This window comes from Lissotriton vulgaris, chromosome 2_1 (genome assembly GCF_964263255.1).
Source record: "Lissotriton vulgaris chromosome 2_1, aLisVul1.2, whole genome shotgun sequence".
Lineage (NCBI taxonomy): Eukaryota > Metazoa > Chordata > Amphibia > Caudata > Salamandridae > Lissotriton > Lissotriton vulgaris.
Window position 1 is genome coordinate 674,429,858 of NC_141687.1, and position 17,479 is coordinate 674,447,336.

At 48.2% G+C, this 17,479-nt stretch overlaps 1 protein-coding gene across 3 annotated transcripts in view; it reads left to right on the forward strand.

Annotated features, from left to right (window-relative positions):
* Positions 1–17,479, forward strand: part of HIPK3 (homeodomain interacting protein kinase 3) — a 565,819-nt gene that overhangs the window by 303,941 nt on the left and 244,399 nt on the right. For all 3 annotated transcript variants that reach the window (XM_086955870.1, XM_086955868.1, XM_086955869.1), the window contains exon 6: positions 3,614–3,798. In XM_086955870.1, the coding sequence (XP_086811996.1) occupies positions 3,614–3,798 (185 nt within the window). The remainder of the gene's footprint in view (positions 1–3,613; positions 3,799–17,479) is intronic.

Below are 17,479 nucleotides of genomic sequence, written 5' to 3' on the forward strand. Positions count from 1 at the left end.
GTGTGCAGATCAAGGCATTCGGCTTTTCTCCTATTCACCAGAGCAAATCTTACCTTATCTATTACATCTGGCACAGTCGGGCCTAGCCCACTCCTCCATTAAAGTACACTTAGCAGCAATATCTCGTTATAAAAGAACTTCAAAGAGTCAATGTCTCTGGTCAAGCAGGTTTATTAAGCAATTTCTAAAAGGATTATACAGATCTTTCCCGCCAGCAAGGATGTTGCCACCTACCTGGCATTCTAATGTGGTTCTTAACCAGCTCATGAAGCATCCGTTCGAACAGTACACAGAGCTGACCTAAAGTATGTCTCGTGGAAAACAGCACTCCTCCTGGCGCTCACATCTGCAAGGAGGGTCAGTGAGCTACAGGCGTTTTCAATCCAGGATCCTTTTCTGCAGTTTTAAAAACGACAGAGTAATCCTGAGAACCAATCCTAGGTTTATCCCAAGAGTCCCGTCGGACGTCCACCTAAATGAACCTGTGGTTCAGCGTTCCTTCTTTCCAAACCCAAGCACGGCAGCTGAGAGATCGCTGCATTCTTTGGATCTCTAACGATGCTTGAAGTTTTACATTGACAAAACGAAAACATTCAGGAAATCTAACCAGCTATTCGTAGCTTACAGCAGACCTAATAAAGGTCTACCACTTACCAAGCAGAGCATCTCCAGATGGATTTCTGCAGCCATTGCTTTCGGTCATGACCAAGCTGGACAGCCATTGCATTCCAAAGTGAGAGCGCACTCCACGAGAGCTATGTCCACTTCTATGGCTCTCTTTCCAGGGGCGCTAGTCATTGACATTTGCAGGGCGGCAACATGGAAATCGCTGCATACCTTCACTAGGCACTACTGCCTGGATACAGAGCTGATGCATGATGCAGTAGTGGGACAAACAGTGTTACGCCATCTATTTCAGTAAGGTGAGCCTTCCTCGGTCCCTCCATCCTACTCTGATGTACACATTTCTTTACTAATGCTTATTGTGGATGTCTAATAATGGTTCATGCTCACATGATGTGCATTATCTAAGGACTTGTATATGCTGTTCCATCAGAAATGTGCACTCTGCATTGCTTGCTACTCTGATTCAGGCATGTGAATCTATGAAAGACGCCCATAATACTGGATAAGAAATGCGTTACTTACATGTAACTGCAGTTATCCAGTATTGGTGTCTTTCATAGATTCACATGCAACCCTCCCGCCTTCCCTGGAAGGACTCACCTAATTCTCTCAGTACCACACCTACTTAGCTTAGTGCGTACGAAAATCTGAGGGACTGAGGCTCCTGACAGGAAGGTTCTAGAGGGAGGTGGCAGCTGATTAGAGAAGAGCCATAGTTTGGTCCTTTTTACAGAAGGACATGGATATGTTACTAAGGTGAGGCCTCTAGGCCTACTATTCTCTAAGTATGTCTATAGGACATTACTTTTCTATGTACCGGAGACTCCCGTCTCGACGACGGGGAATGATTCAGGCATGTGAATCTATGAAAGACACAAATACTGGATAACTGCAGTTACAGGTAAGTAACGCATTTCTTGTTGGCTTTCACAGCTACTAGAAGCGTCCATGAAATTCAAGCTTTTACAATACAGGAATACTTGTTCTGCTTCACTGACTGTGCTTCTCAGCGCAAACCTAAAGTTCATCCCTTAGGTTCCATCGTAATTCCATCTCAATTAACCTAATATACTGTGCACTTTCTTTCCTAATCCGCAATCTTCAGTGGAAAGGTCTCTCCACACCTTGGACATTAAGTGCTGTATCAATTTTTATCTCGATTGTACCAAGCAATTCAGAAAATCTCATCAGCTGTTGGTCTCTTACGGACTACAGCAAAGGCGCACTCCACAGGGACAGTTTTCTACCTTGGATGCTCTTTGCAGGCGTCTAGCTGGAGAAGATATGCCCTGCGGCAACGTTTAAGAGCACCCACATGTTCAAGAAGCACTACTGCCTAGAATCCACTCATAGAAGCGATGCAGCTGTAGCACCAGTGTATTTTTGTCATTTGTTCTAATGAGATGATCCTCTGTAAAGATAAGTGATAAGGATATGTCTTTGCTAATGCATATCACAACGTTCCATACTGCATTATTGTCTCTTTCAATATACATTTACTTTTAAATTATGCAGTCATTTTATAGATATGCAATTATTGTGTTTATGGTTGTGTTGAACTGTTACCCACCATCCTCCAGGGTACTTTTACCTATATAGATAAATATTTAACTACAATACTGCTTCCTATTCTGATTCAAGCATTTGAAATTGTCAATTTTAACTCTCCCTCACTCCATCCACTGCTCATGACTTCACACATGGAGTTACCAGTTATATCAAACACACTACCTTTCTGGTTGTCCCTTCTGTCATCCTATGTAATCTTAGAAGTGACCGTTATTGCACTACTACATTCAATTTGTGGTGTGGTGATTTTTCATTGAATTGTGAAAATATGATCACACTGTTTAGGGAAATGGGACTGGAGGTCTTTACTAAGTCACTCATCTTATAGGTCAGTAGATGTGGTCACTGTTCAATTGGGGAATGCGTTTCAATGTAAACACAACACTCCTTATAAATAACATAAATGGAAGTTTTTATTTTCCTTAATCTAACCAACAATATAGTCAAGTCAATAGTTCATTTGGGGGGAAAAAAGTGCTGGGGCTCTTGTCAGTAGTCAGCTTGCACCAGCTCATTGCTTCTTTTAGCAACGTCTAAAACAAAGTCTAACCATGAAACCCTACACGTGGGGAGAGGATGTGGCATAACGGCCACAGCTGTTGGTTTTGGAGCTGTCGAACCAGATTAGAGTCTCGGCTTAGGCTCAACATCCTGTGACTCTGGGCAAATCACTTTATCTCTACATGCCTACCAAAACTGAAGTATGTCCTTAAATGATGGTCATGAAAAGCGCTTCAATAACTTTGGGTCGAGTTTGCGCTAGTAGCGTCGGAGTTGACTATAAAGTGCCAGTGCCGAGCACCGGAAACAACCAGCTCAAATTAAGCACTGACAAGTAACCAACTTATTATTTTCAATAAACATCCTGCTTGAGGGAAATACAGTTTCCTTTTTAAATGTACCAAATTAAATATGTAATGTAAATACATAACTAACAAGTTATGGTCATCAAAGCCATCTCCTGGTTCTAGTGACATTTACACACTCTGCTACATGGTTTGTTACCAGAATTATATTTTTGGCCCATAATACACAGTTATCAGTTCAGCAAAGTAAAAAAGGCTGTATTTTAAACATACAGGTTCTTAAATCAGAGCATAGTTAACTTTACCAAAGGCTTGGTGATTAAACACCTTTCATTCTAGCTTTAATTTCCAGTAACATATTTAACTTCTATTATGTCTATGTGAAGTATTGGACCGTAGTAATTTGAAATCTGCAGCTGGAGCTATACATGTAGCAGGTAAATTTGAATTGGAAACTAAAATTTACTCCCGTTATACACGCATGTATTCCCTCATGCCCTCCTTTAACTTAAAATGATGGTGTTACTATATAAAGTTACCTGTTGAATTTGTTGGTAATGTGGGCAGTTTACAGACATTTTGACCATTACTTTTCGTTTTTTCATAAACAGGTGAATATGGTGTTGGATTTAGATGGAAGTGACTCGATGGCAGAGAAGGCTGATAGAAGAGAATTTGTTAATCTGTTGAGGAAAATGTTATTGATTGATGCTGAACTAAGAATCACTCCAGCTGAAACATTGAATCACCCATTTGTTACCATGAAGCACCTTTTAGATTTCCCTCAGAGCAACCAGTAAGTTTTTGGATTTCCTTAAAATCTGAGCTTCATTTATTGCTTCAGACCTTTGACTCGGGATGGAGAAATGATTCTTCTTCTTTCCTGATGTATTCTTTATAGTTGCATTTTGGGAAAGATAAATATTGTGATGCTTTTATATTTGTAAAAACGTCAGTGTACTTCTGAATCACACTAGGAATCCTGCTACTTTGGTCACATGGCTCCCAATGGAATAGATCTGGAAAATCTTTTAGGCCCAGAATTAGGCAATTCAAATCCCTGATTAAGATGTTTCCATAACATAAAACTTTGCAAACGTTTGTTTACCAGGCTTTATCTTGAAGTAAAACCGAATTCCAGAGTTGCCATAAGAGCCCGAAGCAACGTCTGCCTAAGAAAGATCAACTCAGTGAAGAGAAACATGCTTCTCCATTGTTGGATCTTTCATAGATTCAGATGCTAGAGTCCTTCCGTGTGACATGCTCTTAGTGCAATGAAATATAAAACCGTCCCACTTCAATAGCATAATCACTTAATTCGAGAATATTTAACTTAAGATTCTACCACGTGTTGAGTGAAAGGAAGCCCCATTCAGAGCTGAGCTAAGATCTTTTTTGCTGTACCTGTTGTACCTCTGGAGCTTGGTACAGTGAAAAGCAGTAAGGTGTTTTGCACAAGGAAATGGCTCTATCATAGTAGAAAGCCTGTTCAGTTCATGTAACTTGTCTTTACAAAAAAGGCTGACTGTGGACAGTACACTTGTCAATTGCTTTTAATGTCTTTGCCACAGCACAACCCCAATGTGCAGGAAGTGTTATGCAGTTTAAATTATCATAAAGGTCAAATATAGAAAGTTGCAGAAGAAACAATTGAATAACCAAGTCTCTTCTAATGGGGAATCCTCTCGGGGCACATCTTTTGAAGATGAACAGTCACTGAAACCTTACCTACAGGAGAATAGACTGGCTTGCAAGGTCTGAAGAGAATCAAACATCTACTTCTGAGAAACCTCCCTATAAGGCCCCCAAAAATCTGATAGGCTGCTAAATAGCGTCATCAAGCGCATGAAAGGAGTAAAGTTACTTCACAACCAAGCAGCTCCTTCAAGCCCATTTAATTTCAAGACTCCATCCGTGCTCTGTTGTTGATGCCTTGCTGGCATGTGCTACATCATCTGCAGCTGAACATCTGTTGAGGATCACACCTTTGTTAATGGCATCGGCACTGTCAACGGTACCAAAAGGAAGTACTGTATCCTTATGTCTGGCAACTGGCAAGTGTACCGTGGCTCTTGAAAGTGTGTCCTCCTGCAAAATACCTGCTTAACATACTATGAAGATCACGGAGACTGAAGCTTAGTCTCTGGAGGAAAGGCCTTTTGTGGCAGCCGCTAGTCCTATTCTGTTAAAAGTAAATGCCAGTAGAGAGCGGAAAATGACAATATGGACATGACTGACTGGAAGAGGATAGGTGCAGATTTTATGAGGAGAAAGAGAAATCCCTATGGGGCTTATAGTTTTACTGTATATGCTAGGCATTAGAATGTGTACTAGGAGGAGTACCTCTAGCAAGATCTGCCTTTGTTCAGAGTCCCTGTAGACCTCAATTACTTACATTGATTTTGTAAGACTACTGCAAAGGTCCCCTTAAAAACTGACACCAACTGGGGTATGACTCGAGCAGGACCAGCCTTCCTTTGCCTCCACCTCCATCAAAACGAACAGCACTTGAGCTTTCCGTTACCAGAGACAAATTTACTGCATTAGAGCGAAGAGGCAGGGCAACTTATTAAATGGACATGGGCTGCAGCAGATGAGGACCACTACTATGTAACCCTGGCACCGAATTTGCCAACCTGTTTGTCCACCCTGCCTCATGCATACTCCTTACCACGTCCCCCTCTCCTCACATGATGCTTCTTGGTAGGGATGTATTGTGATCTTTTGAATGATTTTTAATGTTAATTTCCATAGGGCGGTCGAACTCACTTTTAGCCCGAACGGCTGAATGGATTTGCACCAAACTTGGCAAAATTGTAGGGACTGGTAGCCCGGTGTGCCTTTGCTATGTCTCAAGATATGTGCTCCAGTGGTTTTTGATTAATTTAGGTTCAAAAAAATATATATATCTATGGCCGCGCCCCGGTACGCGCACCGGGCGTGCTACGCGACTTGCGCACGGAAAGCTGATTGGCTCTCGGGTGTCTGTAAACATTCGAAACAGTCCGGAGCGGCCGCCATCTTGTGTCTCGGTAGGATCGAGACACAAGAGGTGGCAAAAACAAAGGGGGAAATGACCAAAAGGGGGCAGAGTAGACCCGACCCCCTAGTTTCTATTTTTGAATATGTGTTTCAAGGGTTACATTACAGTGAAAGGAGGTCTGTCACAAGGATGGTGTCATCAGTGATGTCACTGACCATGTCATGAGTGATGTAATATGCGACGTCATCAGCAGTGCATTGCACGCGCAAGTTATAGTGAGTCCAACTAACTATAACGTGGGAATTTCAATGGTTTTATGTCAGTAAAATTTCCAGCTAACTATAACTGGTGTGAAACCTTTGGTTTTTTCAGTGAATATATAAATATCGATCACTGGAATATACTGTGTCCTCCACAACTTCAAGAAGCCACCTAAAGAAAGCCCGCAAATAGATTAGATTTGTAAGGAATGGATCAAAATAATGCAGAAACTGGCCTCCATTGCAGCTAATGTTCCTGTGCTTGACAAAATCACACGGCTAGCAGCAGCACGCCAGCTTGCATTACTGGACATCCTTAATGCATTCTGCAAGACGCTGCTTCAGGAACCTTTCCTGCCCTTGTTTGGCTCCACCTGAATGTGAAGAGGAAAATTTTTAAGAGGGATCTTCCACACCAGCATTGTCGTGCATCATAGATGAAGTCTCCAGCCATATTTGGCCGTAGTGATCGCCAGATGTGGGCAGACATGGCTCTGTGCCATCATCTTGTCCCGGTCCAGAAGAAAAGGATGACGCTTTTCACATTTTCTTGCAAGGTGAAATGATCCTCTCAGCCATGTTAGATGGTGCTTAGACTTGCACAGCCCTAGCTGTTGGTAGGTGCTGTGGCTCTAATCGCAACAAGGATGGCTACTCTTCTTTTTTTTTTTTTTTAAATATATTTTTATTGCAGAGTTATAAACCACAGGATACAATTAAACAGCCAGTGCACTTGTGGGCTCCCCCCGTCCAATGATAGTTCACAGTTGTACACAGCCATTCAGCCCGCATCCCGGAGGCCGGGCGGCATATCACATCGCTCAAAAGGAACACATCACAGTGCACGTCCCAATGGGACCCTGGCGGAAGGTCGTTTTGTGTATCTGCTTTTACCCCCCCACCCACAACAACATTCCCATCAGCCATCTCCGTGATAAACAACGATATCGCCCTTACAGGGCCTGCCCTAAACTATATGGGCCTGCGCACCTGGCCGTTCCACCCAGTCAGTCTACCCTCCACTCAGTGCCCACCGTCCCAGTAGGTCCAAGGCCCTAACAGGCAACCCTCCAATGGCTTCCGGCCCTCCCCAAACCCCCTATAACCAACCCCCCCAACACCCCCCCTCCCCTGGCAACTGCTAAGGTGTGTGCTTCGCCCTATCGAATTGGATGGGTCCACTACAGTGCGTAGTACCATACTTCTGTGTTCGCCCCGCGGTGTCCAGCGGCTTAGTTCTCGCCTTCCTCATCCTCAACCAAAGAATCACGCAAAGCCTGTACCACTAACTCCCATGCTCGCGCCGCATCCAGTACCTTCTCATTCCCCAACTTTACTGCTTGCTTCATCCGGAGCACACTCTCGCAGTCAGACCACCGCAGCAACTCATTCTTCGAGGATGGCTACTCTTCGCTTCACTCGGCAACAAAAAGCAGCATTGATTTTGGACAATCTTGTCGCTGCAAAACTCTTTTTGGAAGGCATGTACATGAAGCTTGCAGTAGATTGTCGGACACCAATCAAGCTTTCTCTTTAAGGGTGCTATAATATAGACAGGTGTTCTTTCGTCTAACATGGGGCAAAGGGATGTCCTTCTATAGATTCTGTTGCCAGCTGCAGCTTTTTCACATCTATAAACCCACCAAACACCATACTATGGGAAGCCATAGTATCGGTCTTCTCTATCTAGGTGTCTTTCCCCAGGAAAAAAGACTGCCTACCATAGCAAACAAGGCTCCCCAAGGTGTCGGTGACTTTGTGCCAACCCCAGTTCCGCCATCTCTAGCCCTTTCCCTTGAGGCTCATTAGGTGGCAGGATTTATGCCTTTTTACGTGTTCATTTAAAATTTATATTAATTTTCATTAATAACACCACATCCACCTAACCTACTGTTAACCTCAACTTCTTCAGGGACCAAACCACAGCAAAGGCCTCCCTCTGAATGGCACTCCAACACCGCTCTCTGGGGAGTAGCCTCTTGCTTATAAAATCAACAGGTTGGTCTTGGCCTTAATCATTGGTCTGTGATAGGGCCGCTCCTATCCTTAGCTCAGAGGCATCAGTCTGCACTATGTACTGCTTGGCATAATCTGGTGCTTTTAGAATTGGTGCTGAGCGCATTGCTTCTTTTAGGGTGTCAAAAACCTTTTGGCAATTAACAGTCCAGTTGATTTTCTTGGGCATCTTCTTGGAGTTGAGTTCTATAAGGGATGTCACAATGGACCCATATCCCTTCACAAACCTCCTGTAATACCCAGTTAAGCCAAGGAATACACTGACTTGGGTCTGGGTTGTTGGAGCTGCAGTGTCCAGGATGGCCTGGAGCTTGGGCTATAAGGGCTGCACCTGGCCTCCACCTACAAAGTGGCCCAAGTACACCACAGTGCCCTGACCTATCTGGCATTTGGATGCCTTGATAGTTAGGCCTGCAGATTGCAGGGCTTGTAAAACCTTCCCAAGGTGGATCAGGTGATCCTGCCAGATGGAGCTATAGACAACAAAATCATCAAGATAAGCTGCACTAAACGATTCCAACCCAGTTATGACTTTAGAGAGAGAGAAAAACTCTGTTTTATTTAGACCTTAGTCTTTAAAACCAAATCGAATAAAATTCAGGATAATATACATAATTAGTTATTAATAAAACAGTGTACAACTTTTGTTAAAATCTTTAAAAAAGTATAAAACATACAGAACATTCTACTTAAAATCCGAATTATCTTAGACTTTTAAAGTCAGGGCTGTGAGAAGGTGGCCTGATATGCAGTGGTCACTATTCTAGTGAACACTATGTATCAGTCCAGCAACCCTTATTGATGATTGGTTGTAAGTCAACCTTATAGACCAGCTATCCTAGTAGCGTGGATACAAGCAGTCTAAGGCTAAAGACTCGAGAGGGCGTGTTAAGCCAGCTGTTATACCACATATACCCCTTGAACACCAAGTGAAAGGACACCACACAAGTGTTATGAAAATAAACAGTTATTTATTAAGAATCACAACAGCCCTTTACTCTTTATGAGGACAGGGTACTAAGCACAAACCAAAACTCTTACAAAAATACTTAAGTTAGCACAGTATATACAAATGCCCGAGGGGCACGGAAAACCATATACTTGAAAAGTGGAATGCGAAATTACTAGCAGGTAAGTACAGTACTAATAGGCTTTGGAATCGCTAGGACTTGACTATAGAATCGTTAGATTACTTCTAGGAGACCCAGGGGACTCGGGTGCAGTGTGTGCACTCTCACGCGAGATGCGGGACAAAGTCTATGGTAGCTAGAAATTGCAAAGTTAGTGTTCTCGGGCGAACCCGACCTGGTAGGGAGAAAACGAAAGTAGATTCTGACCCTTGGATAGTGAGGCTATGCTGGGGCACCGAAATGCCGAAGTTACCTAGCCCAGGGGCTGCAGCTGCATAGGACTCAAAAGACGTCGGGAATCCTCGTTGACTGACCAGGAGCCTGGAAGAAAGAAGTTGCTGGCAGGCGACCAGTGAAGAAAGTTCGGTGGATCCAAGCCTGGATCGATGGAAGATGACACCTGAAAGCAGAGGGGACCAAGTTCGAGACTACTAGCCAGTAGTCAGTGGGCACTAGGAGGGCACCGGATGGTAGCCACCTCGACAAGGCGTGTGGGTGACGCTGGGCTCGGAGATCTCACGGACCAGGAGGCGTTGTCGGCGACCAGGAAGGAGGATCGAGCTGTCCCACGAAGATAGAAGCTGTCGGCGTCGCTGGACCCAGGATTGGGCAACAAAGCCTTGGCAAATTCAAGCCCACGCGGTGGACCTAAAATGGCGTCTGGAGTGGACCAGGAGGGTCCGGGGTGCCTCTCTTAAAGAAGGAAGCAAGGGCCAGTCTGGAGCAACCAGACTAGCAGCAGTGATGTCGTCGGGTGTCGTTCAGAAGGCCACAAGCCAGCCGGCTAGTAGCCAAACAACGCGGTGCACAGCAAACAGCAGAAGGGCCCTACGCAGATCGTGGAAATGCAGGGAGGCTGATCTTGGGTGCTGGAGCTGCGCAGGGTTGGGGCTTCTCGGACCCCAAAGCACTCACCAGTGGAAGACTCGGTGGGCTTGTTACGCAGAAGTCGTGCAGTCTTGGCGATCGTCGGTCCCTCGAGGTCTCGTCGCACTCACGGTTCTCAGCTTTGCTGTAGAGGTCAGAGGTGCCAGGGAAGCCGGGTCTCGTCGAGCTGGGTCGTCGGATTCGTGATGAAGGACTTGCAGCAGACCGCAGTGTTCTTTAGGATGGTGCCTGCGGATGCAGGGTGACTACTCCTTAGCCACAAGGGAGAATCTTGAGGAAGAAATCTTGAAGTCCTTTTCGCAGAAAGTCGTGTCTTGATTCCAAAGATGATCTAATTTTAACAGGGGGCCCGCTCCCATCTTTATACTAAAAAAAGGGGGCTGACCCGGTGACTAGGTCCTGCCTATGGGTGGGACTAGGAGGGGGGTGGTTACACCCCTCTGCCATGCCGGACTTCCCCAGGCCAGGGGCTGGTGTGCCCCTGGAACTGGTTCTGACTGGCCTATGCGTAGTGAGCACCGGGGTGCCACTCAGCAGTCACCTTCCTGAAAAGCCCTGCCTACCCAGGATACACAAAACCATGTCTGGGACGGTGCTAGCACCGCCCCGGACAGGAAACCCTTTGTCCAGGCTCCCCTCGCTGGAAGGACTCCCAGCTGTAGGGGGTCAGACTCGTGTCTGTGGTGGCAGCATCCATTTTGTGGAGCTGAGGCTTCAGTTAACTTTAACCGGGGTTCACAGTTACATACATGTCGTGTCCCTCTAGAAGGGTGGAATGCTAACCCCGTCGCCAGAATTGGCGAGGGGTTAGTATTCCAATTCGTATGACACCTTACTCGACATGTTTTGATAAAGCAATACCAAAGTTAGCATTTAACTGCGAGGATTATAATGCACTTAAGAGTATATGGTATGCGATATCATGGAACTGCTATTAGGACTTGGTTCCGCAAGCTGCAGACAGGCTCAGCTCATGCCAGAGCACCATCTCACACGATTCCAAGCACTCTGCCTTCAGGATTGTCAAGGCCTGCCATAGGAGTGACTAATAGGAATATGTGTGTCCATTTTAGGGTTAGGTATAATGTAACGGGGTGCCCCTGGCGCCCCCTGGGGTCGAAGTAACTTGTGGACCCCCCTTTGTGTTTCCACAGCCCAGCCTGAAATCGCCGTCTTGGCCCCAAGTGGAGGAAGCATACAGCGGGGAAGAAGAGGATCTGGGCAGCGGCCCCTTTAACTGGTCTCCAGGTGATGAGGGGGAGTGGCCATACCACACTAGAAAAGACGCAGGTGAGCCAGAAGAGGTGTGTCTGTACACCGGCGGAGCAGAGTGCAGGAGGAGAGGAACAGAGCGAAGCCGAGACGAGTGGTGGGACGAGGACTCCCCGGACTGGAGACTACAGCGACGGATCCAGACCAGGGAGCCTACGGAGGAGACAGAGACCAACGAGGGAGTCCAGCGGATGCAGGACGATCCCCCGGACTACCGACAGGACGACCACGCCGAGCCTGAGCAGAGCCCGTCGGACATCAGCCCCGCAGAGGAGAGGCGGGCGGTGAGACTCGAGCAAGACGGCGAAGAGGACGTCCAAAGTATCGAGGAGGAGAGAGCGGATCAAGCGGAGCCCCGCCGAGACGAGGGACTATCAGCGGCATCCGGAGGACCATCGGAGCTAGGAACCGAGCCTGGAGGCCACCGACACCGCGATCCGCCCAGCCACTCCCCTGGAGGGGCGTGGCTTCACGAGGTACGTGAACGCATAGCGGCTTGGATAGGAAAACGGGCAAGGCGATAGAGCGCTTCAAGAGGGGGCACGGAAAAGGGGAAGGGTGCGAATTGGACACTACTGCCCTTAGTAGACACACAGTTTCACGGGGGTACAGCCCACCAAAGCTTGGGAGCACTTTTCCATAGTCATCTCACTCCCCTCCCTGGTGATTGGGATTTTGAAAGAGAAAGGCCGTGACAATAACGCGCTGTTTCTCCCTTCATTTGCATATCTCGTGGATGAGAAAGCGACACGACGGAGCAGGACGGAGCAGAACGAAGGCGAACCTTAAAGACAAGGCGAACCGAGGGGGTCCTGTCAAAGAGTCGGGCAGAAAGGAGTCGGTCGCCAAGGAAGCACCCGGGCAGGCTCAAAAGCACAGACCAACTTTTGTCATCAATAAAAGCTTTTCCTTTGATCACTAAGACCCGCCTACTGCCTCTTCCTGTGGTCCCGCTTACAGTGGTGGAGAATGCGGGCAGTTGGACCATCTGCGACGCCAAGATGGATGAGGTGGTGCAGTCATTGGTAAAAGGACAAGAGAGATTGGAGTGGGCCATTCAACAGCAGATCATCACGTCAGCTGCAGACCGAGAGGCCATGAAAAACGCAGTGGCCGCCAGAGCTATGGAGAATCCAGTTCTTGCCGACCCAGCCACCGCGTCGGCCACTAACCCTCATATCAGCGGCGTATCCCTCCAAAAATATCAGCCCGGCGAGGACCCGGACGCCTTCCTGCTCAATTTTGAGAGGGCAGCCCGGGCATGTGGGTGGCCAGTACCCAAGTGGCCGTTCTTTTTGGCACCCCTCCTGGTAGGAGAGGCCCAGGCGGCCTATCAGGTGGCCAACCCCACGGGCGATACTACTTACGCTGATGTAAAGAGGATCATCCTAGATCACTTGGGCCTAGACCAGGAGGCCTACCGAATCCGGTTCCGTAAGGAGAGAGGAGCCCCAGGAGAGTCCCCAAAAACCTTGTTCGTGAGGCTCAAGATGGCCGCTGACAAATGGCTGACCCCATCCGTATGTACAAGGGAAGAGATCATGGACAGGATCTACTTAGAACAGTTCTTAGAGGCCCTGCCCTACGCCACCCAGAGGTGGCTACGACAACACCACCACCTCACTATAGAGAAAGCCGTGGACATGGCAACGACCTTCTCTAGAGTCCAACCTAGGATCGCTCAAACCTGGGAGAGTGAGAAACACAAACTCCCGATGAAAACCGAAAGGAAACCAGTGAAACCTACGGAAATCCCTAGGCCAAGAACCTGGAGGACAGAGGGACTTCTGCCTACCGGGCCGCAATGTTTTGAATGTGGCACCTGGGGACACATCGCCAGACTCTGCCCCCGTAGGAAGTCTCAGGAAGAACCCATGGAGGTCGGATACCTTCCCAAGGCGGTGATGTTCTCCAGCGAAATGGGACAGGCATTCAGGGTAAGTGTTGGGGTAAACGGCACCTCCCTCCAGGCCCTGTTAGACTCAGGCTGTCGCCAGTCCGTAGTACACGCCCGTCTGGTTCTACCCTCCCAAATCCTCTCACAAACCCAGGTAAACATACGATGTGTACACGGAGATGTCAAGGCCTATCCGGTAGCTATGCTGCCCATTGAACCAGAGGGGAGGAGTCCCCATACCCTAAGGGTGGGGGTTCTAGCCACTCTCCCAGAGGACCTCATTATAGGGACAGATAATCCCGATTTCCTAAACATGTTTAAGTACAGCCTATCAGCCACTGACCCCCCCCCCAGAGAAGGGAAACGAGGAGAGAAACGTCCCTGCCTTAATATCAGACGAACCATGGGTGCTTGACCGTAGTTTTCGTTTCTCTCAGGTAAATGACGCGTCCCTCTCTAACGCATGGGACGCAGCAGAAAGAGATAAGAACCTGTTTCCCCTACAATATCCACGGTTTATGGTCAAAAACGACTTACTGTATAGGCAGGCTCAAAAAGATGATCCAGAGCAACTGCTAGTACCCCTATCCTTCAGGGAGCAGGTGTTATTCTACTCCCATGCCCATTTGGTAGCTGGTCATGTAGGGGCAGAGAAGACCACGCAAAACCTGCTCCGCCACTTCTATTGGCCCGGGATATACAAAGACACAGTGAGATACTGTCAGGAGTGCGAGGTCTGTCAGAAAAAGAATATGACCCGCCCCCCGGCCGTTCCCCTACAACCTCTGCCCATCATAGGTACCCCCTTTGAACGGATTGGCATGGACATAATAGGACCCCTCCCGAAAACAAGAAGGGGATATCAGTACGTATTGGTGATTGTGGACTATGCCACTCGGTTCCCCGAAGCCTATCCATTGACGGTCACTACAACCAAACTCATTGCCGACCGGATGATTGAAATGTTTTCAAGAGTAGGATTCCCGAAGGAGATCCTCACCGATCAGGGCACGCCATTCGTATCAAGGCTCATGAAAGAGGTGTGTCAACTGCTAAGAATCCATCAGATCCGAACGGCGGTCTATCACCCCCAAACTGACGGCCTCGTCGAACGTTACAACAGGACTCTGAAAACCACCCTAAGAAAGATGTTAGAAATCAACGGAGCCGAGTGGGATCAAGTACTGCCCCTTGCCTTGTATGTTCTAAGAGGCCAGAAACAGAGCAGTTTGGGGTATTCATCGTTTGAACTGTTATATGGGCGACAACCCCGTTCCCTCCTTGAAATGACCAAAGAAGCATGGGAGAAAGAAACACCGGACGAAACCCTGAAGACCCTTGAATACGCCCGTAATCTCAGATCCAAAATAGGAAAATTAAGAGAACTCGCGTATGCCAATCTGGAGAAAAACCAACAGCGTCAGAAAACTATATACGATAAAGGAAAGAAATGGAGACGGATGGCCGTGGGTGATTGGGCTCTGGTACTCCTGCCCTCCTCCTCCCAAAAGTTTAAAGCAGAATGGGGAGGCCCTTACAAGATCATAAGTACTATAGGTAACACCAGTTACAAGCTACAGATAACACAGAGGAAGACTCAAGTCTTTCACATCAACTTGTTGAAGAAGTGGCTCGGACCCCCCCCTACCGGGGTACATTTGACGGACGACCTCCCCAGGCCGTCCTCCAGCACGATAGACCAACTGGTCGTGAACGAAGACCTGATGGACAAAGACAGACGAGAACTGATGAACACATTAAGGAAGAACGCGGGGGTCTTCTCGGATGTTCCCGGAAGAACCTCGCTGGCCACTCACAGGATACGTACCGAGCCAGGAAAAATCGTGAAAATCAGGCCATATCGAGTCCCAGAATCCCGACGCCAAGGGATAAAGCAGGAAATCCAGGATATGTTGAAGCTGGGCGTGATACGCCCCTCAAAGAGCAACTGGTCCAGCCCAATAGTGTTGATTCCAAAACCCGACGGTACCAGAAGATTCTGCATGGACTTCCGCGCCCTTAATGAAGTGTCGTTGTTTGACGCCTATCCGATTCCTCGCATCGATGAGCTGATCGAGAAGTTAGGAGAGGCCAAGTTTATTAGCACCATCGACCTGACTAAGGGGTATTGGCAGGTACCCCTCCACGAGGAGGATAGACATAAAACCGCGTTCTCAACCGAGGACGGTCACTATGAATTTACCGTACTCCCCTTCGGTCTTCACGGTGCCCCTGCCACGTTTCAGCGATTGATGAATACGGTATTGAAAGACTTGTCTATGTTCACATCGGCATACCTCGACGACATTGTCGTCTTTAGTCCCGACTGGGAAACACACATGGAACATCTACAGAAGGTATTAGATACCCTGCAACAAGCTGGATTGAAAATCAACGCAAAAAAATCACGGATGGCCTATCAAAAAGTTAAATACCTGGGCTATGTCCTAGGGCACGGAATGATAGAACCTCAGATCGAGAAAGTCAGAGCCATTTCCGAGACCCCGTTCCCCAAAACAAGAAAAGACTTGAGAGCATTCTTGGGATTGATTGGCTATTATCGTAGGTTTATTCCGATGTTCTCACAGATATCAGCCCCCCTCTCTGACACCCTAAAACACCGGATCCCTGAGAAAACGCTACTCCACCCCTCTAGAGAGATGGAAGAGGCTTTCTCCAGCTTAAAAAATTGTATCACTTCCTCCCCGGTTTTGACTTCCCCTGACTTTTCAAAACCTTTCTTTTTGCACACAGACGCTTCGGATTATGGGATAGGGGCAGTCCTCTCACAAAAATCCGAGGACGGAACAGACCACCCCATACTATACGTTAGCCGAAAACTGTTTCCCCGAGAACTGAAGTATGCAACGGTAGAGAAGGAATGTTTAGCGATAAGGTGGGCGGTGGATAAATTGTCTTACTACCTGGAGGGCAGACCGTTTACCCTGTATACTGACCACGCCCCCCTGCAATGGATGGCCCGTAATAAGGCGAATAACGCCAGGGTGATGCGCTGGTTCCTAGCCCTGCAGCCGTACTCATTTTCTGTTGTACATAAACGTGGAACTGACAATGTTGGGGCGGACTTTCTTTCTCGCTATCCCCTTCCCGAACGGAAGAGTTCAGGGGGGGAGGAATGTAACGGGGTGCCCCTGGCGCCCCCTGGGGTCGAAGTAACTTGTGGACCCCCCTTTGTGTTTCCACAGCCCAGCCTGAAATCGCCGTCTTGGCCCCAAGTGGAGGAAGCATACAGCGGGGAAGAAGAGGATCTGGGCAGCGGCCCCTTTAACTGGTCTCCAGGTGATGAGGGGGAGTGGCCATACCACACTAGAAAAGACGCAGGTGAGCCAGAAGAGGTGTGTCTGTACACCGGCGGAGCAGAGTGCAGGAGGAGAGGAACAGAGCGAAGCCGAGACGAGTGGTGGGACGAGGACTCCCCGGACTGGAGACTACAGCGACGGATCCAGACCAGGGAGCCTACGGAGGAGACAGAGACCAACGAGGGAGTCCAGCGGATGCAGGACGATCCCCCGGACTACCGACAGGACGACCACGCCGAGCCTGAGCAGAGCCCGTCGGACATCAGCCCCGCAGAGGAGAGGCGGGCGGTGAGACTCGAGCAAGACGGCGAAGAGGACGTCCAAAGTATCGAGGAGGAGAGAGCGGATCAAGCGGAGCCCCGCCGAGACGAGGGACTATCAGCGGCATCCGGAGGACCATCGGAGCTAGGAACCGAGCCTGGAGGCCACCGACACCGCGATCCGCCCAGCCACTCCCCTGGAGGGGCGTGGCTTCACGAGGTACGTGAACGCATAGCGGCTTGGATAGGAAAACGGGCAAGGCGATAGAGCGCTTCAAGAGGGGGCACGGAAAAGGGGAAGGGTGCGAATTGGACACTACTGCCCTTAGTAGACACACAGTTTCACGGGGGTACAGCCCACCAAAGCTTGGGAGCACTTTTCCATAGTCATCTCACTCCCCTCCCTGGTGATTGGGATTTTGAAAGAGAAAGGCCGTGACAATAACGCGCT